This window comes from Fukomys damarensis, unplaced genomic scaffold (assembly GCF_012274545.1).
Source record: "Fukomys damarensis isolate Sample0158 unplaced genomic scaffold, DMR_v1.0_HiC HiC_scaffold_16, whole genome shotgun sequence".
In the NCBI taxonomy this organism is placed as follows: domain Eukaryota; kingdom Metazoa; phylum Chordata; class Mammalia; order Rodentia; family Bathyergidae; genus Fukomys; species Fukomys damarensis.
In genome coordinates this window covers 60,101,312-60,126,440 of record NW_022900928.1, presented here as the reverse complement: position 1 = coordinate 60,126,440, position 25,129 = coordinate 60,101,312, and the positions used below count along the sequence as shown (strand labels likewise).

Below are 25,129 nucleotides of genomic sequence, written 5' to 3'. Positions count from 1 at the left end.
CTATATAGAAGAGATAGGTAAGTAAACAAATGATTCAAATGATTGTGACTACTTCATTGAGAAAAATAATTACAGGACTATGGATAAATGCTATGTGTCTTAGTTACTTCTCTCTCATTGCCGAGACAAAAATACGCAACACCCAAAGCTAAAGGGGAAAGGTTTAACTTTTCATAGAGGTTTCGGTCCATAGTTGGATGGCTCCAAGGCAGAATGGCACATGGCAGAGGGATGTCTCAGAGAACTACATTTTGTGGCTCCCACAAGGTAGCAAAAGCAGCAAGGGACTTTAAGAGGGTCTTTCTGCCCCTTTTATCTTATCCAGACTGCTGGGATTAGGGTGGTGCCAAACCAATCAGTACACTGGTTTAGTAATCACACACCCTTAATCCCAGTGTCACACACTCTAGATTCAGCCACCTTTGAAAAAGTCCTAATACTGCATGAGGCCTTGGGGGAATATCTAGACACAAGCCATAACACTATGGAAATAAATTATGATACCATGTAGTAAGAATCACACCAAGGCTTCAATGTGAAAAATTCTTTTATGAAACAAATAGCATCATAGAGGGGTCTTTTTGCTGGTAACAAACATAGAGGGATCTTTTTTGATTGTATACTACTTCCTTTTCTGGTCTTGGTTTAGACCTCAGTTCTCCTAATGGGACTCTACATAGACATAATTTCTTCTGGCAGGCTTCAGTCTAGACATCAGTGCTTCTAGTCAGCCATTCCTGAAGCCCTAACACTGGGCAGTGTGTCCCTTCTACATTCTCCTCTCTGCATCCATCGTATTAGGGTACTAAGTATGTCAATGGAATTAACTTTACTTTTCAGTCTTTCCACTTAGATTGGGACTCTTGAGAATATAGATTGTGCTTATTATATTCTTAAACATAATACATTACCTGCCACTCAGTGTTTAAATAAATAAAAAGATTAACCTTGAACAAATTTTGTTTTTGTTTTATTTTGTAGTACTGAAGATTGAACCCAGGGCCTTCACACTAGGCTATACCCCAGCTCCCTTTTTATTTCTTGAGATAGGATCTCATTAAGTTGTTAAATTGCTCAGGCTAGGCTTGAACTTGCAATCCTCCTGCCTTAGCCTCCCAGGGTTATGGGATTACAGGTATATATATGCCACCATGTCCACCTTGAGAAAGTATTTTAAATCTCTATTTCCTTTGCTATATAGTCAAAAAGGAAAGAACTGGCTCTGAAGGGCATACAGAGAATAAAGGTGGTCCTATTCTGGTATACTGTAGCATCAGAGTCCAGAACCAACTGACCAACAATCTCAATGAGGTATGCCAGGATCACCCCATCCCGGAGATCCTGTCGCAGGTCCTGTACGGGCTTCACTGATGGCCTCTTCTTCAGCTGTGCATTCACCCAGGCCACATAGGCCTGCAGCTGTTGCTGGAAAATAAAAAGTGGAAATAAGGAAAGGGTGGCGTGTTAGTTTTATTCCCTATCCTAATATCTCTAAGGCAGCACAAGAGATTGGAGTATGGTGAAGGAAAAGAAAGAGGTTTTAAAGAAAGAAGAAGAAAAGTGGTTTCAGGGTCAGACCCAGAGGATGCCCTAAAATTCTCTAGTTCTATACTAATCTCCAGGGATAATATAACCTCTGACTTGGGTGGCAATGGAGACATAGATAAAGAGGTGAGTGTTTCAGTGACCGTGACCTGCTTTTCTCAAGTTTGGCTCTGTTGACAGGGATGAGAAGTAACCCCAGGATCACAGCCAGTTTTCAGGTGCAATCCTGTTGCCAGCAACTCACCAAGCTTTTCAGTGACAATCCCTCATCCACTGTATGTACAATAGACTGAGATACTCATACAATTCTCTTGCAGGGTCAGAGATAAATAATCCAAACTCAGAGCTGCCTCTCCCATAGCTGTTTTCTTCAAAATGAGATTTATGTGAAATCATCTCACAGTCAACCCAAGATTTACTCTCCTAAACCCATAATCCTACAGAGTTAGTTTTAATCCCTGCTTTATGTTGTCAAAGAGGATCTGGTTACTAAAATGAACACAAGGAAAAAGAAAAGGTACGGTGAATAGTGCTACTGAAGATTGAGTGGCACCTTTAGTTACTTCAGCCAGAGTTAGGGTCCTGTATTATCAGAAAACAGTCAGGCAACTAGGTAGAGATGTAACTCATCCCAACCCTGGAACAATCGTACATCTTCCTTGTTGTCCCCTGGACAGAACTTGTACTCAGATGTTTACTCTGAATCTTCTGACAGAAGATGGGCACTAATTTCTAAGTAGTACATGAATAATGTCCTAACCCACACAACAGCCGTGTGTGGTTTCTACAGCAGCCCGAGATCCTGAACCTAAAAATTAAATTCAAGAGCTCATTGGGCTGGGGATTTAGCTCAGTGGTGCTGCCGCCTGCCTCACAAACACAAGGTCCCAAGTTCAATCCCCTGTACTAAAAAAAGAACACATTGTATTAAATTATAATTTGGTTAAAGTAAAGTTTATTTTTAAATTCTAAGTACTTCTTAATGAAATGATGTTGGAAATTACCCACTGGCTGCTTCCTGAGCTTAAATCTTCATTAGGGTTTTTTTAAATTAGTTTCATTCCGTCAATTTATGGAAATAAATGAAGTTTTTGTGTGTGTGCTAAGGCAGTAATCTATCAGCTACTGAAAAAATGTAGGAAATGCAATAATCGGGAGGGAGTAGGGAGGGCCTAATGTTACTGAGTGCCTACCATGAACTAAATGCTATTTTTACTGTTTTGTGCACGCTCAACAAGTAAATTAATATATCTGCCATACAAGTGACCTGAAACACAACAGATGTCAATATTACTGTCATCACCATTGTCATTCAATTCGTTTCTCAAAAAAGGCATTACAGAGTTAGTATTATCTCCATTGTTTGGAGAGGTGCGCAACATCTCTGATGTCCCCATAACTGGAACATAGCAGATGTGGTGTTAAAACCCAGTAAATGTTGTCCAAGAATTTATCAAGGGCCCCCTGCTGTCCAACTCACTGCTAGAACAGAAATGGATGCACCTTCTGCCTAACACAGGCCAGACGCAAATCGCCAAGGCCCAGCTGAGTGGTGTAAGGCTCCAAGGTCTGTGCCCGCCTTGCAGCGAAAGCACTGCCCAAAGCAGACCAGACAAAGGGTACCTCTGGAGTGAACCACTCCTTTGGGGGTGGGGGGGAAGGGAGTTAAGACCAAACAAGGGAACTAACAGTAACAGCTTTGCCAGTAATCCCAGCAATCGTGGAGGCTGAAGCAAGAAGACTGCAAGTTGAAGCCTTGCCTTGTCAACTTAGCAATTTAGTGAGATCGTGTCTCAAAATAAAAAATAAAAAAGGCTGGGGATGTTGCTCAGCATGAAGACACTGAGTTCAATCCCACTGAGTTCAATCACACACAAAAAATAATTAACTAATCAGAGGTGACTGAAAAATACTGTGAAAGCTTAAATTTAAAATATTTATTATAGTAAAAGACACAGTGCCATTACCTCCCCCCCATACTCACCCCGGTTTTGAACACACCACATTTATACATTTATTCCGTCATTCTTGCCACTATTTTGTTTGTTCTGGGTTTTCTGAGAAAAGGTCTCACTAGTCCACACTGGCTTGAACTCACTATGTAGCCCAGGCTGTCCCCAAACTCATGGGAATCCTTCTGTCTCAGCCTCCTGAGTGCTGAGATTATAGGTATGTACCGTTATACCTTGCTCTTGTGACTTTCTGAAGCAGTTACTCCTCTACCTGCTTTCTCTTTGCAAGTCTCAAGTCAAGCATTATCTTTTGGAGAAAGCCTTCTCTAGCCCTCTCACCTACCTTGGACTCCTTGAAAGCATCATGTATCAAGACATTCAGATCAACAAATTTGACTGCTGTAACTGTACAAAGAGCCCCATGGCTTAGAAGCTTGAAGGAAAAAAAAGGGGGAAGGAAAAAAGCTTACAGACTGGTAGCGACAAGTATATGATGGGGTGGATAGGGTATAAATGTGAAGAAAGTATTAGTCCAACCTGAAGACAAGCTTCAGGGGATTCCTAAAAGAGGCAAAGAAGATAGTGAGTGAACTCAGAGGGTCTGAAAAACACCTTGTTCGGGGAGTCACAATAGTTACAATTATTTGACACTTAGGGTAACAGGTGCTCAAAAAGTATTTGTTTGAGTCATTGAATCATTTGTCCCATTTCATCAAGCCAAGGCCTAAAATAATGCAAAAGTTAATCAATCACGAAGGGACAGGCAATAACAAGTGTTTTTCACTAGGCCAAGATAATCTCTACTTAAGTAGCCATAGCCTTCCCCCAGCTATAGAACAGAAGTAATCTGTCTCTGAGGAGAGATTCCTAATGGTACTTTTCATGCATGATAAGTCTTCGGAGTGCACAGCATAAATGGTAACAGTCACTACTTTTCTGAAAAATTCTGTCACAAAATCTATGCTGTGTCCTTTAAGCACATTTTCTTTACTGCTAATCTATCAGGAAGATGTTACTGTATCCATATTGTTGACTGGAAATTAAGACTAAAAATCAGATGAAATACTTACTCACGGTCACTCAGATAATAAACCATGAATACAAGATTCAGGTCTACCTCCTAAACCAGCATTCTTTCCACACCTAAATAAATGCATCTGAGTTTTAAATGACTTCACTGAAATTATCAGCATGTACTTCAGTGTAAACCACCTCCTCCATTGCATTCAATGTTTTAGTGCCTTTTACAGTATTCTATACTACATGACTATCTCCTACTCACAATGTGGTACTTAGAGCACCACTGGGGGACCTGGTAGAAACACAGACTCCCAGGCTCCTCCCTAACCTTACCAAAGCAGAACCTCTATTTTAACACAATACCCTAGTGACTCCTACACAGTTAAGTGTGAGAAACACTGACCCAGTCCACTATTTCCATACTGATTGCACACCAAGGTAACAAAGAAAGCTTTTCAAAATTTGCCCTTACCCCTTACACCAAATTCTCTCCAGGGATAAAATTCAGCTTTATCTTCCCAAGCCCCCGCGTGATTCTTACAGAACTGAGTTCACTCCTTTCCTAGCTAAACGTTCCAGTTCCCTTAACCAACACGTTCACATACCTGGTTACCGATCAGAATCACTTGGGAAGCTTAAAAAACAAAAAAACTAGCACTTTCTGGGCCCTGCTATAGATAAATAGATTTTTTTTTTCCTGAGGGTGTGAGGCCCAGGTGAATCAATATTCCTCAAGTGCTCCCAGGTAAGTGCAGAGACAGGGGTCAAAATGAACCATTCTTGGTCTGGGGAATTAGCTCAGTGGTTCTGCCACATGCCTCGCAAGCACAAGGTCCCGAGTTCAATACCTAGTACCAACAAAACAAAAAAAAAACGAACCTGAGCCAGGCGTGGTGGCACACATCTGTAATCCCAGCACTCAGGAGGCTGAGGCAGGAGGATCACTGTGAGTTCGAAACCAGTCTGGGCTACATAGTGAGTTCCAGGTCAGTCTCAACTACATAGTGAGACCCTGTCTCAAAAACAAATAAAAAACAAAAATTCACAACAATAAAAAAACCCCGAAAAATTCTTTACATGAAATGGTTACAAAGTATTACGTTCCTCTGGTCTAAATTTCTCTGAAACCATGACACTTAGAACCTAATACAAAACTGTGTGTGTGAAGAAGATACTGAAAGAAATAGAAATTTAAAGTGGTCAATTTTCAAGATAAGTAGATAACTCTGAGTGGAAAATTACTAGCAGTTAAGATTGCCTAACAGCTTGCAGGCATGACAACATCCATGCATCTAAGAGAAGCTAAGCAAATGGGACCTTACAGGAGAGATAAACTTTAAGAAAGTCTTTCTTAAGAAATGTAGGCAGGAGTAGGGAAGGGAGGAAAAAAGTTTAGACAATGTCTGGGAAGAGACTATACGCCCCGTAATATTCAGCCACTGAGGAATCAACCAGGGGAGAGACCTGTGTCCTAGGAAATAAATTGCTTGCTGTAACTGCCCAGGTGTGCCTCCCTACCAGACACCCAGACTGGTATTCAAGTCTCACTTCCACTGTGCTTCATGTCTCTGAGTCCATTCACTGGATTTGGACAAAAAAATTTACTGCTCACAGGTATGAAGCTTCCTCATTCAAGAAACTCCTTTTCTTCCCTTCCTTCTCTGGTCACTAGACCATTTTGTTAACTCACACTGAGGAGTCATTGATAATCTCTAATTATTATTTTTTAATTTATTGACTTTTCATTATGAAATAATTTCGGGCTCACAAAAAGTAACAATATCAAGAGTTTCCCTATGCCGATTACCCAACTAATCAGAAAGTTTATACCTTATTAACCATAGTACAGTGATCAAAACAGGAAACAACACTGACATAATATCATTAACTGGAGATTTTATTCATATTTTGTTTTTGTTTTTAATTGATACATAAAATGTGTACATTCTAATGAGATATAATGTAATGTTCAATGCCTGTATACCTTAGGTAATATTTATATCAGGTTAAATACAAGAGGTTTACTCCAGGGCAGCCCAGTTTCCAGCCCCCATTCTGTCTCTCTTAGACAAAAGCTTTCTTTCCCTCAATAAATTTTTCCTATGCTTAACCTCCGTTGTTCCTAGAATTCATTCTTCGATTTTCGAGAACACGAACTTGCATTTCAGATATCAAGAAGACATAGGAACAAAGACCCACTCAATTCATGTCAAGGAAAGGAGGGATTCGTGAAAAGAGACCACAAGGAGGAACGTGCACATGACTAGGATACCGCCGGAAAGTGAGATCTGGCATCACCTAACTTCTGACACTTTTCCAAGGTCAAAATGACCATGAAAGGTAAACATTTTGAATGGATTCAGGATATTGAGGCAGCTACAGCAGCACAATTAGACACTCATGGAAGAGAACTTTCAGAACTGCCTCCAACAATGAAAAGAATGATAGGATAAATGTGTTCAAAGGGGAAAAAATGAGAACAAGACCTGTCATATAAAGGTACAAGATCCCAATGATGAATGTAACTATACTGTATACCTAAAATGTACCAATAAACTCAATGAGAAAAAAAATGTGTTCAAAGGAAGAGAGAGTATCTTGAGAAGGTCTCATGGCAAATAGGTCTTTTAGTACAAAAAAGTTGAAAATTTTGAAAAAAAAAAAAAAGATTTCTTCAGACGTTTTTTTGTTTTGTTTTTTTTTTTTTTTTTTTTTGGTACCCGGGATCAAACTCAGGTCCTTGTGCTTGCAAGGCAGGCAGTGGAACCACTGAGCTAAATCCCTGGCCCCCATTTGTCATTTTTTATGGCTTATTCAAATGTCCCCAACTATCCCACTGATGTCTTTTTTGTGGTGCAGGATCCCATCCAAAAATCTCACACTGCATTTAGCTGTCTTAGCTTTCTGTTCTCCATTGTGGAAGAGTTCCTCAGTTTTTCTCTTTCATGACATTGACAATATTTTGAAGTTTTATCAGCCAGTTACCAAGCTTCCCCCAAAAGAAGACCTAACAAGAATAAGCCCTGGCTGGTCATTACCATGGTAATGGCCAGTGTCACACAGGTTATTCCCCACTTTTCTTTTGCTCAGTGGCTACTCTGTAATGGCAGGGAAGGCTGGCATTTTTTATCTCTAGTTTTCAAGGCTATTAGGTCTTATTTTTGGGAAAACATGGTGTTTTGTCATATCCTTCAATTTGGGTATATCTTAAGTTTCCTTGTGATTAAATTCTCATGGAATATTGTTCCATTCTGAGTACATCATCTCAAAAGCCACATAATGCCAAAACACTGCATTCTTGGTGAGGTTAGTTTTCACTGCTCGGTTAAGGCAGCATCAGCTGAGTTTTCTTTACTGTAAAGCTGCTATTTTCTCCTTTTTAATTAAAATGTCATGTGGCAAGATGCTTTGATGCTACGCAGATATCCTTTTTTCATCATTACTTTCCTTATCCATTTTAAGTTTAATACCATTGATTTTTCTTTCCTGGAGCAATTATAATTATGTTTCCCAAATTTAATTCCATATATATATTATTTTCTAATTCTATATATACTAATTGGAATTCTTACTGAGGAAGAGCTCTCTCTTTTTTGTAATTCCAATTTGTATATCAGATTCAATACATGTAAGCCTAATTTCAAATATATACTAAAAAATTACAAACTGCATTCTGTGAAAATATGTACGAAGACAATATAGAAAATAACGATTTTGCTTAAAGTTCTTGTTATCTTGTAATTTTAAAATTACTTTTGCTGGGCGTGGTGGCACATGCCTGTAATCGCAGTACTCGGGAGGCCGAGGCAGGAAGATCTCTGAGTTCGAGACCAGTCTGGGCTACGTAGTGAGTTCCAGGTACATAGTGAGGCTACACAGTGAGACACTGTCTCAAAACACAGAACACAAATTTTTTTGTTTGTAGTGATACATTTTCAGTACATCATGATTACATTCCTCTTGGAGAACGGGTAATGTACATAACACATCTTAATACTTTTCTTAATCCCATTCTCTCCCTTCCCTCTTCCTTCCATCTCTTTGTTCCCCTCCCTTTGGCAAAAGTCTATCTCCCTAATTCCTATTATCTATCTTTTATTTTGAAGAGCTTTCTCTTTTTCTTCATTTATTTACTTCTATCAGTATGAGCTCATGGATTTTTTTCTTCTCCTTGAGTTTACTGGTACATTTTAGGTATACAGTACAGTTACATTCATTATTGGGATCTTGTATGAGCGCATGGATATTTAAAATTTACTTGATTATTACATTACTGCTTAGATTATTCTAGATTTGATGATTAGGACACATCCATCTTGGTTCCTGTTTCCTTATTACACATTTAAGTCATTTTTTGTTAAATGTGATTATAACATATAACATAAATTTAGCACCTTAACCAGGAGTATACAGTTTAATAGTGTTAAGTGTAGAGTATTCATGTTGTTCTGCAATGAATCTACAGAGCTTTTTCATTTGCAACACCAAAACTCTGTTTTGTTTTGTTTTGTTTTTGTACCGGGGATGGAAAAACCATCTTTTAAATAACTCCACATTTCCAGGATTCACACACACACACACACACACACACACACACACACACACACCATAGTACTACAAATTGAGCCCAGGACCTAGGCACTGAGCTAAATCTCTAGCCCTTTTATTTTATTTTATTTTATATTTATTTATTTATTTATTTATTTATATTTTTTGGTGCCGGGGATTGAACTCAGGTCCTTGCCCTTGCAAGGCAGGCCACCAAACCACTAAGCTAAATCCCCAGCCCTTATTATTTTTTATTTTGAGACAGCACCTCACTAAATTGCTAAATTGATCAGGCTGGGCTTGAATTTAGGATCCTCCTGTTCCTTTTTATATGTATATAATTTATATCATAAATTATATTGATCTTCCTAACTCTGTACCAAAAGGTTCATACTTTGTTTTTCTCATTTCTACCTCTTTTGCCTAACAGTGAAGAACTTGACACTATCAGTATTTCTCTAAGGCTAGGGATTTAGCTCAGTGGTTCTGCTGACTGCCTTGCAAGCGCAAGGACCTGAGATCAATCCCCAGTACCCCTCAAAAAAAAATATTTATTTTCTTGATCCTAGAATGCACATAAAACAGTTTCAGATTTGCTGAGCTATTCCTTGTTCAAAGTAACCAGAATGCGGTATGTGTATACAGTTCTTTTGTCTTTAATCTTTTAAGCATATAATTCAAGTACCTGGGCAACCCACTTTCCAGTCACTCTTCTGTCTCTTTTAGACAGAAGAGAGGCTATCTTTCTCTCAATAAATTCTTCCTGCTCTAAATAAATATATAAACAAACAAATAAATAAAGTACTGATTGTCAAGTTACTTAGTAATTTTCTTAGTATTTCTCTGTCCCTTTCAGTGTGGTTATGTTATTCATTTCTGACACAGTTGTTTCATTTGTTACAGTATGTAGTCCATTTTGGGTTCTCCTCACTTTTCTGGTATATTTGAATTATTTATACTTGGGGTAGGTGACACAAACATGGTTGTAAAAGTCAAAGCTAGAAAAAATTCAGAAAAGTATTCTTCCATTGTTTTTCCTACCGTATTCCCATCTTCCTCCTGTAGGTAATCAAGCTCACTTGTTTCCAGTTCATCCATGGAAAAAGATTTATGCTTTTGTTATTTCTCTTTCTAATGTGAAAAATATTGTTGTACTGATATTCGTTTTTATTAATATGCTTAAAATATTCTTTTTCACTTCACTTAATGTTTGTTTACCATTCCCTAGAAATCACTCCACATTTGCTTATAGAGGTCTTCCTTTTTTTTTTTTTTTTTTTTTTGTACCAGGATCGAACTCAGGGCCTACAGCTTGACATCAGGTGCTGTGCCACTGATCTAAATCCCCAGCCCTCTGCCTTATTTGTTTTTACAGCCACACAAGTATTCTGTTATGTGGGTATACCATACATGGCTATTTAGATTGTTTTGTAATTAAAAACAATACTGCAATGAGTACCTCTTTCAGGCAGCAGAACCACTGAGCTAAATCCCCAGCCCTGCAATGAGTACCTTTGTACATATGTATTTTTATATTCACTGAGGTCTTCAGAGTAGAGTCTGAGAGGTAACACTGCTGAGGTAACAAGCAAGTATGTGATTTGTTAGATAATGCTAAATTACCTGCCAAAAGAGTTATGTACTGTCAGTTATGTTACGTACATGTACCAACTTTCCACAAGGAATGTAATCATATTGTACTGCAAATATGTACTAATTAAAAATAAAATCTAGGGCTGGGGATTTAGCTGAGTGGTTCTGCTGCCTGCCTCACAAGCACAAGGACCCAAATTGGATCACTGGTACCAAAAAAAAAAAAAAAAAAGAAAGAAATTAGTGGTACCCTAGCCTACCTTGTGCAAGGTCCTGAGTTTGATCCCCAGTACTGAATAAATAAATAAATAAATAAATTTTTAAAGCTGAAAAAAAAAATAACAACAAACTATATCACTACCATTTGGGGCCAAAAGCATTTTCCTACAAATTATCCATTTGTCAAAGTTTTGTTTTGTTTTTGAGACAAGATCTTACTTTTTTTTTCTCTCATTGAGTTTATTGAGTTTATTTTTTTATTTCTCTTATTGAGTATATTTCTCATTGGTACATTTTAGGTATACAGTACAGTTATAGTCATTATTGGGAACTTGTACCTTTACATGACAGGTCTTGGTTCTCATTTTCTCCCCTTGTTCCTGCCCTCCCTTCACCCCCTCCTCCCCTCCCCATTTACAAACACTTTATTTCCATTTTTTCATTTTCTCATGTTTTTTTCTTTTAATATCTTACTTTATAATTCAAGGCCAGCTTTGAACTCACTCTGTAGCCTAGACTGGCCTCAAACTCATGGTGATCCTCCTGTCTCAGCCTCCCATATGCTGGGAAAATAGCCACACACCCCCACTACTTCATCAAAAATTTTAAATGATTTTGCACAGAGTCCTGTAAAGTCTCTTGTATTTTTTTTTCATATTTAAGTGATTACTTTTCCATTGTATTTCTTATTTGGTGTATTTGCACTTTGTCTCTTTTTTCTTCTTGATCATGTGGTTTATTTTGGTAATTTTATCAGAAAAAAAACTTAAAAACAACGCTATTTCAAGAATTAATGCTTCCTGGTCTAATCTCTTTTAACACTGTGATACCTAGAAACAAACACAGTACTTTGATTATATAGTCAGATACTCAAAACAAAAACAAAAACCAGATACTCAGCTTCTTTTTTCAGCATATTTCATACTATCTTTTCATTCTTCTTTTTAGGTTTTTGTTGTTTTGTTCTGTTTGTCATCACCACACATGGCTGCCTCACACTAAATTGTCAACTAAATTTTTAACATATTCTGCTGTTAAACCACATCTTTTTCATCTTTGTAGATACATTTACCTGTAATAAATGTTATCAGATTCTGTCTCACGAGATCCTGTCATTCGAGGAATTCATTTATTCAAACCAACATATCTTGATTCCTTACTATTTGCAGACCAATGCTTACAAACACATGAATAGCTATGACACGAACTGATTATTGTTATGCTGGAAGACAGAATACAGCCACCATTCAGAGAAGGAGCAACAGAATGAGAGGAAGGATCAAGAGAGGTCAAGAGGAGAGGGGACCTTTACTGGTCCTTTAAGGATAACTGCTAGGAGGAGAAGACATGAGGGGAGAGGTGATGGACAAGAGCGGTGAATGCACTGGTTTCTTGGAGGGACAGCCACTTCCAGCATTAGTGTATGGATGGGGCTGCCAGTGGCAGGGGATGAAGATGAAGGTACAGGTCAGCCCAAGACCTACTGGCACTTATGCCAGCTGCAGTAGGCAATGGCACATACTTATAATCCTAGCTACTCAAGAGGTTGAGATAGGAGGATTCCAAGTTCTAGGCTAGCCTAGGCAATTCTGTGAGACCTCATCACAAGATAGAAACACATAAAAAGGGCCAAGGATTTAGATCAGTGGTTCCACTACCTACCTTGAAAGTACAAGGTCCCGAGTTCAATCCCTAGAACCACCACCAACAACAAAAACACAAAAAGCTAGAGATGTAGTTCAGTGGTGCAGTGCTTTCCTGGCATGCACCAGACCCTGGGTTCAATCCCCCCCAACCAGCACCTAGAATTAAGCCTTCAACAGCAAAGTTCAGAGTCTTAAAACAGAAGATTTAAACTGTTAAGGCTTGCATCTTAGAAAGGCCACTCTGGACACAGAATAGAATAAGAGATAAAGGGCCAGGGATTTAGCTCAGTGGCACCATGCCTGCTTTGCAAACGCAAGGTCCTGAACTCAATCCCTGGTACGGAAAAAAAAAAAATAATAATAATAATAAAAGGGGAGCGTGAAGATTTGGAGAAACCAATAAGCAAATAAGGTGATAATAATAAGATGAGAACCTCAACTGAAGCATTGCCTGTAAGAAAAGGACAAATTCCTGAAACAAATCAAAGGTGTAGTAAGATACAGGCAGTGACAAAAAGAGAAGGTCCTAAAAGTCATGCCTGAATGACTGGCTGGCTGGTGATGCTTTGAGAAGTATGTGGACAGCAAATATTGGGGAAAAGCAAAGAGTTCAGTTTTAAGCAAGAGATTGACTTAATTGTAGAATATCAAGTAGCTGGGCATGATGGAATATCAGCTGGGCATGATGGTGTATGCCTATAATTGCAGCACTCGGGAGGCTGAGGCAGGAGGATTGCCAAAAGTCTGAGGCCAGCCTGGGCTAAACAGTAAGTTCAAGGCCTGCCTGAAATGAACTGCATATCAAGACCCTGTCTCAAAAACAAAATAAAACAAAAAAATAAGAGGCACAGAGATAGGGGTTGTGTAAAAGACATGTGTTTGAAAGTATTTACACACAAGTTTGCAAGTGAGATACTAACTACCATCTACTGAGCACTTACAATACCAACTACTGTGCTAAGCTCATGATCACATCCTTTCATACATATATGATTCCATGAGGAACAATTATTCTGAATTTGCAGATTTGGAATCCAAGATTGAGAGCAACAAATGACCACAGCCATAGTTTGTAAGTGGCAGAGCAAGGATTTAAACTCAACGCTCATGCCAAATCCTGGTCTCTCCATCCAAAATATTAAGGTGAACCATAACAAATTATTTGGCAGGAAAGGAGAGGAAAGTGAGGCACTGAAGGGGAAACAAAGAACGCTCATGCACTGAGTGCCAATCTTGTCAACTACCACAGAAGGCAGTTTATTTGCATTATCTCCTTTAATCATCATAGCAATCATTAAAATCAATATTATTAACCCCAGTTTTATATGGGAAAACTTGCTCAAGATCATAGTGCTGATAAGTGAACAAAGCTGCATTTGAAGGCACACATCTCACTCCAAAGAATATATTTTCACTGTAACACAGAAAACAAAAAAAAAAAAAAAACAAGAGAAGGAACAGAAGCTGGGATTTATCAACATTAAAAGGACACACAAGGGCTGGGGATTTAGTTCAGTGGTCCCGCCGCCTACCTTGCAAGTGCAAGGGCCCAAGTTTGATCCCCGGTACCAAAAAAAAAGGACACACACAAAATGAGATAAGCAACAAATTTATTTTATTTTTTAAATAATTTATTTTAGGAGGTGCTATCAGGATGCAGTGTTATGTGAGGATCCAAGGAAAACTCAGGACCTCTCTCGCTTTCAAGGCAGGCATGGCCCCACTGAGCTAAATGCCTGGCCCTGGAAGAGAGAATTTTAGGATGGGTAGTTGATAAAATCAAATACTGTAGGAAAATCAGACTGAGAACTGGAAAGGCCATTCAATTTAATAATAGCAGGCTTTGGGCCAGGATTTAGCTCGGTGGTGTTGCCACCTGCTTTGCAAGATCAAGGTCCTGAGTTCAAAAATAAATAAATAAATAAATAGTTAGTTAGTTAATTAATAATAATAATAATAGTAGGCTTTGGTGACCTTTTTGGGAATAGATACTGAAGAAGGATGAGATTAAAGTCAGATGGCAGCAAACTGAAAAACCCCAAGAAGGAAGAAAACAGAAGCAGTATAAGGACGTAATGAAGGATATTATCTGAAGAGAAAGGTGGGGTAGGGAATGAGAATTTAAGGGGATGAAATTATTTTAGGTGAATGGTTCAGGGAAGGAGAAACAGATCAAGAAAAGGGAGTAGCGGACAGGGGATTTAGCTCAACAGCAGCAAGCGCAAGGTCCTGAGCTCAATCCCCAGTACCAAAAAAAAACAAAAAACTAAATCTAAATAAAATCTAAATATGGGGAGCCAACTTCTAAACTGTGTCTGTCTTCCTGTGGTCTGAAGATATAAAGGCAGGAGTTCTTGCTGTAAATACTGCCTGAAGGCTCTGAAAAAAACTGACTCCAAGGACACTTGTGAGGACCAGCTATACCACCTCTACTCCCACAAAGATGTTTATATCTCAGAAGAGGCCTGTGTTGCAAGCTCTGCTGCTTGGTTTTAACAATAGATCAGAGCTGCTTCTTCTGTAGCAGATGAGATACCATATGCTTTGTGCAAGTGGCTGTTACTCTCTGGGGGTTAGGCTAGTATTCTCCTTTCCTCCTCCTCCCTCCTCCCTCCTCCCTCCTCCCTCTTCCCTCCTCCTCCTCCTCCTGCCCCTCCCCGCTCCTCTTCTTCCTTCTCTTCCTCCTCCTTCTCGTTTTTAAACAATTATGCAAAAGCCAGATATTTTGAACAGGGAAAAGCATATATTCTCAGGCTAGAGCCACGGTGAGTATTCAGACCATTCACACTCTTTTTTTTTCTACCTCTAAATCTTCCTCTCAACCTTCTTGGACCAGGTATTTAGCTCAGTGGTTCTGCCTCCTGCCTTGCAAGCAGAAGGTCCCAAGTTCAATCGCCCATACCAAAATTAAAATAAAAGACTCCCCACTCCACTTACACCCCAGGATCTAGAGTAACTTTTTTTTTTTGTACCAGAGATAAAACTCAGCCCCGTGTTTTTGTGAGGCTAACTCAGGACCCTGTGCTTGTGAGGCAGGTGCAGCCGTTGTTTTTTTTTTTTTTTCCTCATTAAGTTTATTGGTACTTTTTAAGTATACAGTACTTTTATATTCATGATTGGGATCTTGTACCTTTACACAAGAGATCTTCGTTTTCATTTTTCCCCATATCCCTGCCCTCCCTTCACTCTCTCCCCTATTACAGCAGTTTTTAAAGTAACTTTTTTTTTTTGGCACTGGGGATTGAACTTGGTTCCTCACACTCACAAAGCAGATGGCAGAACAATTGAGCTAAATCCCTGGCCCCCTTAAAATAACTTAAGGGATCCCTGCATCAGTTCAAAACAAAGCACACATACACACACACACATACACACCCTCACTGCAATTTGTTTCTTCTAACACTATCATTTTATAAGTCTATTATTCAGTCCAGATGAGATGCAACAGTTTCAATAAAATAAAACATCTAGAATATTAAGACTATCTTGAACATGCCCCTGGCTCTTGGCCTGTTTCCAACAACAGCTGGAGAGGCATAGTAGGCCCACGACAGATGCCAGCTAGGCTGAGTTGGTTGTGTAACTAAGAGCTCTTGGGGTAGCTGCCTGGCTCACAGTGATCACTAGAAGCACACGGCCCTCTGTATACACAGTAGTGGGGCCTCATGACCAGACCCACACTAGCCCATTACCCTGTCCCTTGCCCCAGGAACAGGGTCTGGCCCTAGTCTGGCCCAGTTGCCTGGCCAACCCCAGCTAAGCCCTAGAATGTTTTGAACAGGCATTTAAAGTTGTAAGACATAAACTTAGATTTGCCATCAGCCAGGCTGCCCACTCAAGAATGAAAAGTTATCTGTCTATATGAGAAGGAAAGAAGTTACCACTGAATGAAATGGATATAAGAGGCAAAGTGCAGAGGGATCCATCCTGACAATGTTTTAGTTGTTGCCTTTCACTGTACCTCAGATTCAACTGTCTCCCTCCCTGTTCTGTGCTTTGCTATTTTATTTCACTTTCCTTGGGTACCATGAGTCAATTAAATTCTACTTCTTAAAAAAAAAAAAAAATTCTACTGCGTATCTTTGCTAGTACAAGATGGTTCTTGGCATTTGCAATCAAATTAAGAAAAAAAAAAAGGCAAGACAGGGACCTGGGATTTACCTCAGTGGTGCCGCTGCCTGCCTTGCAAGCGCACAGTCCCAGGTTCGATCCCTAGTACAAAAATTTTTAAAAAGCAAGACAGATGGTTGGTATGTGCTTTATCAGTGACAGTCCTGAGCTTCATCTCCGACTTGTTCTAGGGAAGTTAGAGGATGCCAGTGTAATGCAGAATTCTACAGCAGGTAAGGGTCATTAGGACAATTAGGGGAAGAAGTAAATTGGGCAAAAGGCTGAGCTGGACTTTGGCCTGATGGCCTGATCCCTCCTACAGCTGAGAGCAGTAGTGATAACAAAGTCCTATGTGTGAGGAAGCCTTAGTAATCCCCTAGCCTCCATCAGCTTTGTCCGAGATACTCCATAGAACTCTACAATTGGAGTTAAAACACTTCCAGCATAGACAATTCTGTTCACTTTCTTCATTTAGGCAGGGAATCTTGACCTAGTAGGCTTCTGGGCTGCCAAATGTAACTTTCTATTTTACTTTAGGACCTGCCCTTCTTTCCAAACAACTTTGTAAACCCAGCCTCTGCTCTTTTTCCTCTCAGAATTAAAGAGCATTCCTTCAGGGGACTCGTTTGGTTAGAGTTGCAAAAGCACTGCCTGGGTTTCACCAGGGAAGTCTGAGACCTAGTGTTCCTGGCATAGAAACATTCAAAAAGTTGACTCTGTGGCTCCCTGCTGGCCAACAAAAAAACAGCATGTTTTCATGATATGCTAGAGACAGCCCAGGAGACATGAAGGGCTCAGGAAGGAAAGTAATTTTACTGTGAAACCAGATACCTGTTTAGGACTCTGAGACCCTCCACCAGCCACAGATGAAAAGATGGGGGCTGGAGTTATGACTGGCCTAAATTCTGCCAGTAAAAGAACACAATATTGTATTTCTTTTCTAATAACTCATTCAGTTCTTTGAAGAACAAGGAAAATCTCTTTGTTCATTGTACTTGGTGGCTGATGGTAAAAATAAAGTTCACAAAAATACCATTAAATACCTTCTTTCTCATATGAGCAGGACTCTTTGTATTAATATTCAGCCCCGTGGTCAAAGTTTAAAATATTAGAATACAGGGCCAGGGATATAGCTCAGTGCTGTCTTAGCCTGCTTCACAAGCACCAGGACCCAAGTTCCATCTCCAGTACCCCCTGAAAGAAGCTAGAGATTGTCTGAAAGATATCATCTCTGATTTTTAAATTTCCACTAATTTCTTTTTGGTACCGGGGATTAAACTTTTTTTGGTACCAGGTCCTCGAGCTTGCGCAACAGGCGGTGGAACCACTGAGCATGTAAATCCCTGGCCCAAATTTCCACCAATTTTAAGTTCTCTAAACATTCTTTGTTTAATGAACAAGAATAAGAGGGGAAGGGGATTTAGCTCAGTGGTGTTACCACCTGCCTAGCAAGCACAAGGTCCTGAGTTTGATCCCGAGTACCAAAAAAAAAAAAAAAAAAAAAAAAGGAAAAAGAAAAAAAAAAAAAAAAAAAAAAAAAAAGTGTAAGAAGGAATGAATGAGGTATCACTCTATAATCTAGGGTGTCCCTTATCCTAGAAACAGAACATAGAACCTACCCTCAGGGCTTTTGACCTTTGTTCCCTATCATCCTACATCTGCCCACTATCACTTCAATGAAGACTGGTTAAGAGGGTAAGAAATACAGAAAGGCATCAGGGGTGGTGACATACCTGTAATCCCAGCACTCTAGGATTAAGACAGAAAGACAGCAACTTCAAGCCCAGGCTGGGCAAATTAGTGACTTTGTGAGACTCTTGTCTCAAATAAAAATAAAATAAAAGGCTAAGGATTTAGTTCAGTACAAAGGCCTTGAGTTCAAGTCCCAGTGCTGCATCCCTACCCCTCGAAAGAAAGGAAGGAAGGAAGGAAGGAAGGAAGGAAGGAAGGAAAGAGAGAGAGAGAGAGAGAGAGAGAGAGAGAGAGAGAGAGAGAGAGAAAGAAAGAAAGAAAGAAAGAAAGAAAGAAAGAAAGAAAGAAAGAAAGAAAGAAAGAAAGAAAGAAAGAAAGAAAGAAAGGAAGAAAGAAAGACAGACACAGAAATGAATTCAGGAAAGTGTCCATTTGAGCCTCTGGTTCTTACAAGACCAGTCCTGGCAGATGAATCATTTCTGGTGCTCACTAGGCCCTTAATGTGCCTGGGGGGAATGGCACCTGGCAAACAGAGCCCTATCACTGCTTCACATGCCTGGCCAGCCCATCATTCAGCTCAAGAAGCTAAAGCTGCCTGATAGCATGAAGCCTGGGAGCGTCTGTCAAGCTGGCATTAACTCCTGTGGGAACAGAGCCAAGGAGCCTGGCTGAGGAGAGAAGAAATCAGTCAGGATATATTAAAAAAAAAGAAAGCTAAGGGGTATGGTGCTTTGTGACATTAAAGACTTAACAGGCCTTTAATTTCTACAGCAAAGCATGGAAGAATTCCTTGTGGAAATGTGTGACAGCCTCTAGCTGGCCCAGTATTGCAATGCTACTCTATAGAAGACAGAGGCACTTAGGAGGGATGCTCACAGCAGCTGCTCCACCTGCCAATCTTCTTACACAATGTCCCCCTTATGGGGATGATGACAGACAAAGACTCTTCTTATACGTCTCAGGGATTTCCAGGCAGATGTATTATTTTCTTGCTGTTGCTGTTGTTTGAGAAAGGGTCTCACTATATTCCCCAGGCTGGTCTTGAACTCATGGGCTCAAATGTCTCAACTAGCAGGACTACAGACACATGGTGCCATGCTTGGCAGCAGATGAACACTCACTACCCGGTAGCGGGGATGGAACACAGGACCTTGTGCTTTCAGGGCAGGCACTGCGCCACTGAGCTAAATCTCTGGCAGCAGATGAATCTTAATGTGGGCTTTCAATTTCTACTTTTCCACCTGAAGAAAAACTACTAGGAAAAATCTGTTAGATCATATGTTCAAAAGGTTAAGGTTTAGATAACTGACTTCCTGATGATCAACTTTATAAAACACCTGTCCCACTACTTTTAGCCTCAAGCTATTCACATCACAGGTTCATTCTTCCCCACAAAAAAGGTATCTGCATCACAATTTCCCCAAATATGCTACTCTGAACATTTCCTTTCTTTTATCTTCATTGGTGTGAGCTCCACTAGGGCACAGACTCTTCTTATTTGACTTCTATTTCCAGAGTCTGGCACAGTGCCTGCTAAACACAGTAATTCAGTGAATGTTTGGTGAGGAATTGCTTGCGTTCATATACCAGACTAGCAGGAAGGTTGGTAAACATTTAGTGCTTTTTATGATATCATTAACTAGAAGTTTATCTCTGTAATGTCCCATAAATATTACTTTTCTATGACATTTATCACATTAAGCATACGAATGTTTTTATCATTATGCCCTCTCTTATATATATATATCATTCCCTAGAAGCAGGAAGCAAGTGTTTCTCAATTGCTTTATCCAGCATCCCTTCACCCAATCAAAAAAATGACTGAATATCTAAATGAATGAATGCTCATTGGCCAAACCACATTACAAATTTAGGTCTATCAAAACCTTCCAACAGGGTTGGGGGTTTAGCTCAGTGGCACTGGCCCTGCCTTGCAAGCACAAGGTTCTGAGTTTGATCATGGCACCAAAAAAAAAGAAACAAACTTTCAACACAAGCACCAATCTTTTAAAGAAAAGTTCAGTCCTCAGAAAAACACTGGCAGAAATTCCTATTAGCACATTAACCAAAGATAATGTTTATTCATATAATAACACCTAGGCCGGGGATTTAGCTAAGTGGTTCCGCTGCCTGTCTCACTAGCACAAGGATCTGAGTTTGATCCATGGTACCAAAAAAAAAAAAAATAATAATAATAATAACACCAACGTCAAGCGGCAGAGAAAATGGACAGCTTTCAGGCAGATGCAGAATGGGGAAACTGTGAACTACAGAAAGCCTAAAACAGAGGAGATGGTATGACAGCCAGGGTAAGTCACAGAATGTGGCAGTAGATAACTCATGATGAATAAAAGGGATTTCAATAAAAGGGACTGCACTGACATTACTGACGTGGATCAATTCTGTGAGCTATCTGTCAGGAATGTGGAGGCCAGGGCTCTGTGTGTGAAATGTAGTAGAAGAAAATCCTGTTGTTCATAGTTATGCATAATGGCATATGAATTGAGAACAGAGGCCAGAAGTGGGTAGAGGGTTTCTCTCTGCTGCAGGGTTCCCTTATAATTAAACAACTGGAGCCATAGTTCTGTTTCCTGTGGTAGTTTTCTCTGCCATAATGAGGTCACAGTTCTAACTGTGCAGACTTATAAAGCATCTAAGTGAGGAAGGACAGTTTCAGATATTCTTGGATCATTCCCAGGAGGTGACTGGATACATGTATGGTATTCTTAGCCTCAGAAGAGTTTCTCAGGGGAACTATAGTGTATCCTGACCCTCACTTATATATCCCTATTGACATCCTTATTATATGACTCTAAAAAAAAGAGAATAAATATTACTGGGTCTATTAAGCAACCCTAGAGGGTACAGTAGGTCCAACAGGGCCCTACCAGCTCTGAAATAACCAATCATACAATTGTTCAGAGGCACTAAATGTGACATTATATGTGAAATAATTATTTGAGTTTTAAGGAACCATTCAAGTTTAATTTACGATGATGTCAAGTTTTCAGAGCAATCGAAAATACTTATTGGCTTTTAGAATTCAAATCTACTAACAGAAAGGAACAGATGTACATTAATCTACATAGAAGGTGGAGCAAAGTTTATGGAATGAGTAGAAAAATCACACATTAGAGAGAGAAAAGGATTACTGCATTATTCTAGATATAGATTAATTATAAAGTTGTATATTTACTGTCTTTATGAAACTCCATTACCATCATTACAAAAAGAACTCTCCCACTCCCTCTTTCCCTACTTTTGCAAGAAAGGAGGGCAGAGGTATTCATTCATGGAAGCCTTGAAGCATGAAAAAACAGCCACATCTCATGGTTTATATGGCTCTTCAATTCAAAGATTTAGAAGGGAAAACAAGCAGAAAGCAAAGACAGGACTGGCTCTGTGCTGGTTTCCTCCTAATCCGACAGTGAGTCCTCATATATGGGAACTGGGTTAAAATAAGAATGAGGAGAGGCCATAAGAGGGCCCATGGAGTTTCTGCAATAATGGGTGGATAAGTAAGACTTATGTATCTAAAGACCAGGAGCAGTTTAAAGCCAAAAAGTGAGAAAAGAGGAATCAGGAATACTGGAAACACTCAAAGAGGTAGGCTTCCTGGTTCCTCTGTGTTTCAGCTTTCAGCCTGTAGCTCTTTGTTAACAATACCCTTATATATGTTCAGACAGGAATGATGCAAAGATGTGAAGCCCCCCGCAGTGCAGGCAGGAGGCAAGTTCTGCCCTTCAGTGAAGGTTGTGACACCTGTCCTCCAAAGGAAAATTCCAACCCAGTTTGTTAGGCTGGGACTGCATTTCTGCAGTCTTTCTGTGTCAGTAACAACTGGGGGACATAGGAGCCAGGGACTAGGAAAGGTTCTGAGGCAGGTCAGGCTGCCGGGGCTGCTTAATTAGAAACAGGAATCAAGGAAAAGGCCTGTAGTGCAGCTGTAGGAAATCTTATACATACATTCAGAAGAATGGTTACCTCAGGGGAAAGGCTGGGGCGGGCTGGTGGGGAGAGACAAAGGCACTTTCATCTTACCTATTAGAAGAGAATGGGGCTTGGAAGTGCAGTTCATGAATTAGCATGTGTGAGGTGCTGAGTTCAATCCCCAGCATCAAAAAAAGAAGAGATGTATTCATGTTATTTGACTAAACACTGTTGCTTGTGTTGTTTAACAAATTCAAGAAAGTCAGAGGGAGAAAAAAGACACAGAAGGAAAAGAAGAAAGAGAAATAGGAATGCACAATTAAATCCTAGGTCTCCCTGGATGCTGGGCTAAGCCAATCCAAAGTTGGGGCTCAGAAGCAATGGAAAATGTGAGGAAAGGCCTCAACGCAGAATTGCCAGAGTCAGATGACAACCAAATGGAAGAGGAAATAGAAATGAGAGAAAATATGTGAGGAGAGCCATCCTACCTGTCAGGCCAAGGCCCCCCAACTCCAGGTCTCATAGAAAGAAGCAAATGCTGGCTCTCCTGAACTGGTCCCAGAACCAGGCCCTCTCTCACCTGGTGACTCCTCTCAGCCAACCATGTCCTTGATTGTGGAGAAATCTGCCCCGGATACAGAGGATTCACAAGTGGAAAGGGCCCTTCATGTGGAACCCCCACAGTCTTCTACCCTCTCCAAACTTTCTACTTATGTAGAAAGACTTTCTGGAGGGTGCTCCTGGGGAGAATCCCAGGGGAGTGTGGAAACCACCTCTTCCGTAAGGAAGTGACTGCTGAATTTGTGGTCCTGTCCTCTGGGCTCAGGTAAGCTACCAGGTGAGGTCATCGCCCAGCTTAGAGGTAGGCCGGCAGCCCTTGTGATCTTTCCACGTACGCTGGTCTGCCTGCACCCGCTACTTTAGCCACCCCGGGGCTCCTCCGGTGATATATTCAGGGACCTCTGAGAGGATGAGGGACGAGAAGGACCCTTCAGGAGAATAGGCGGGAGGCGCGGCGGGAGGGTGTCAGGGATTGGGGAGTGGGAGGAGCAGGACCGTTACCTCATTGAAGCCCTCCTGCAGGACGTCCAGTAAGTTCCCGCGGGTCAGGCAGGCAAGCATTGTTCCTGCCGGAGCTCCCCGGGCGGGGTCTGCAGTCAGGCAGCCGCCGCCTCCTCCTCCGCCCTCTGCACACAAAAGGCTCTCGGCTCAGCTCATTGGGATCTCTCCCGAGTCCCGCAGGCCACTTACTGGAAACCTAGACCAAGACAAACTAGCGGCTTGCACTGGGCATGCTCACACGTGGACCCAAGCCGCAGGGGCCCCCAGCGCAGACCTGGTTCCTATAGAAACAGCTGGGCGCGCACAGAATGGAGTGGCGCTGGCTGGCGGCCCCAGGCCCTGCATGTGTGCAGGAGAGCCCACGGGTGAGCGCACAGGAGGGTGGGCTGCACGCGCGCGCGCGCACACACACACACACACACACACACTGCACAGGGGGGGGGGCGGCACGCGCGCGCGCGCACACACACACACACACACACACACACACACACACACCACACCAGGCTTGCAGGCGGGCGTGCTGGTATATATGTGCACAGTGTGCATTCACAAACACACACCCATAGATTCACAAGCAGTCTACACACACCAGGCTTGCAGGCTGGCACGCAAGAACGTGTGTACTCAGTGCATGCATTCATACACGTGCACGTACACAGACACACAAGCAAGCATGCCAGCTTGTGCAGATGCTTGCAATCACAAACACACAGAGGCTTGCAGAAGGGAGTGCTGGCTAGAGGGCATATTGTATACACAGCCAAATGCACACACACTGCTGATTTAAGGTCATAAGCACCCTACCATAAGGTGGGTGGGAAAGACACCCCCCCCTCAACAGAATACAGCAACCTTTTTCAATGTGGGGCCTGTACAGTGACAAGGCTAAAGAAGAGGAAGCACAAAGGGAGAAGGAAAAATGAAAGACCTAAAGTTACTGGTGCTCTTGGGATGTATTTAATAGGCTAGAGAGCTAGTCCCTTTCTAGTTATTCAAGTAACAACTCTATTTTTAAGACTACTAACCATTTACATGTTCAGTGCAAACTTATTGTTATAGGACAACTGGAAGCTTAAAGAATGCCCATATAACATTCTACGTTCTTATCCCAGTGGAGAGGAAGAGGTTTACAGATTGCCAAGGCTCACAGAAGGTCAGGCCCTTGCCCAAGGACACAGCTGGTCATTGACAGGAAGTTCAAGAAGCTAGGACTACAAATGATAAATGACTCCAAATGATTGTTCCAAAGGCCCAAATTCCCTCCTCAAGCCCCTCCCCAACACCATCATTAGTACCCTAGCAAGAAAAGCCAATTATGGTTCTTATTTAACCTAATAACCTCCTCCTTGGATCGCCAGAAAAAGGGAAAATCCTTATCTGAAGCTCCTGGACTAGCACTCTCCTTTCTCTCTCTCTCTTTCTGTCTCTCTCTCTCTCTCTCTCTCTCTCTCTCTCTCTCTCTCTCTCTCCCTCTCTCTCTCTTTCTTTCTTTCTTTGGACCTTGTGCTTGTGAGGCAGGCAGCAGAACCACTGACCTAAATCCCCAGCCCTAGCATTCTCTTTTCTGAATGTCTGAAGCTGCTAAACATAAAAATTGCTTGTGAAAAAATATACACCTACCTCTGACCACAACAGGCAGGTAGCAGAGTGACAGACAGCATAGGTATTGAGCAGCTGCTGCTGGTTAAATGCTGTGGGTTCAATTCTAGCTAACATGACAGAAAAGCTATGACACCAGATCAAAGTGAACCTGAGCAGTCCACAGGTCAGACACCCACTGTCCTTCATAATCTAGGTGGGGACCTTAAT

At 40.9% G+C, this 25,129-nt stretch overlaps 1 protein-coding gene across 6 annotated transcripts in view; it reads right to left on the bottom strand.

Moving 5' to 3' along the window:
- Window positions 1–25,129, bottom strand: part of Dixdc1 (DIX domain containing 1) — a 76,704-nt gene that overhangs the window by 42,322 nt on the left and 9,253 nt on the right. For 5 of the 6 annotated variants that reach the window (XM_010610686.3, XM_010610690.3, XM_010610688.3 and 2 more), the window contains one exon: window positions 1,296–1,425. In XM_010610686.3, coding sequence (XP_010608988.1) covers window positions 1,296–1,425 — 130 coding nt within the window. Of the gene's footprint in view, window positions 1–1,295; window positions 1,426–23,317; window positions 23,621–25,129 lie in introns of those variants that run through there. The other variant, XM_010610692.3, reaches the window with a different exon arrangement.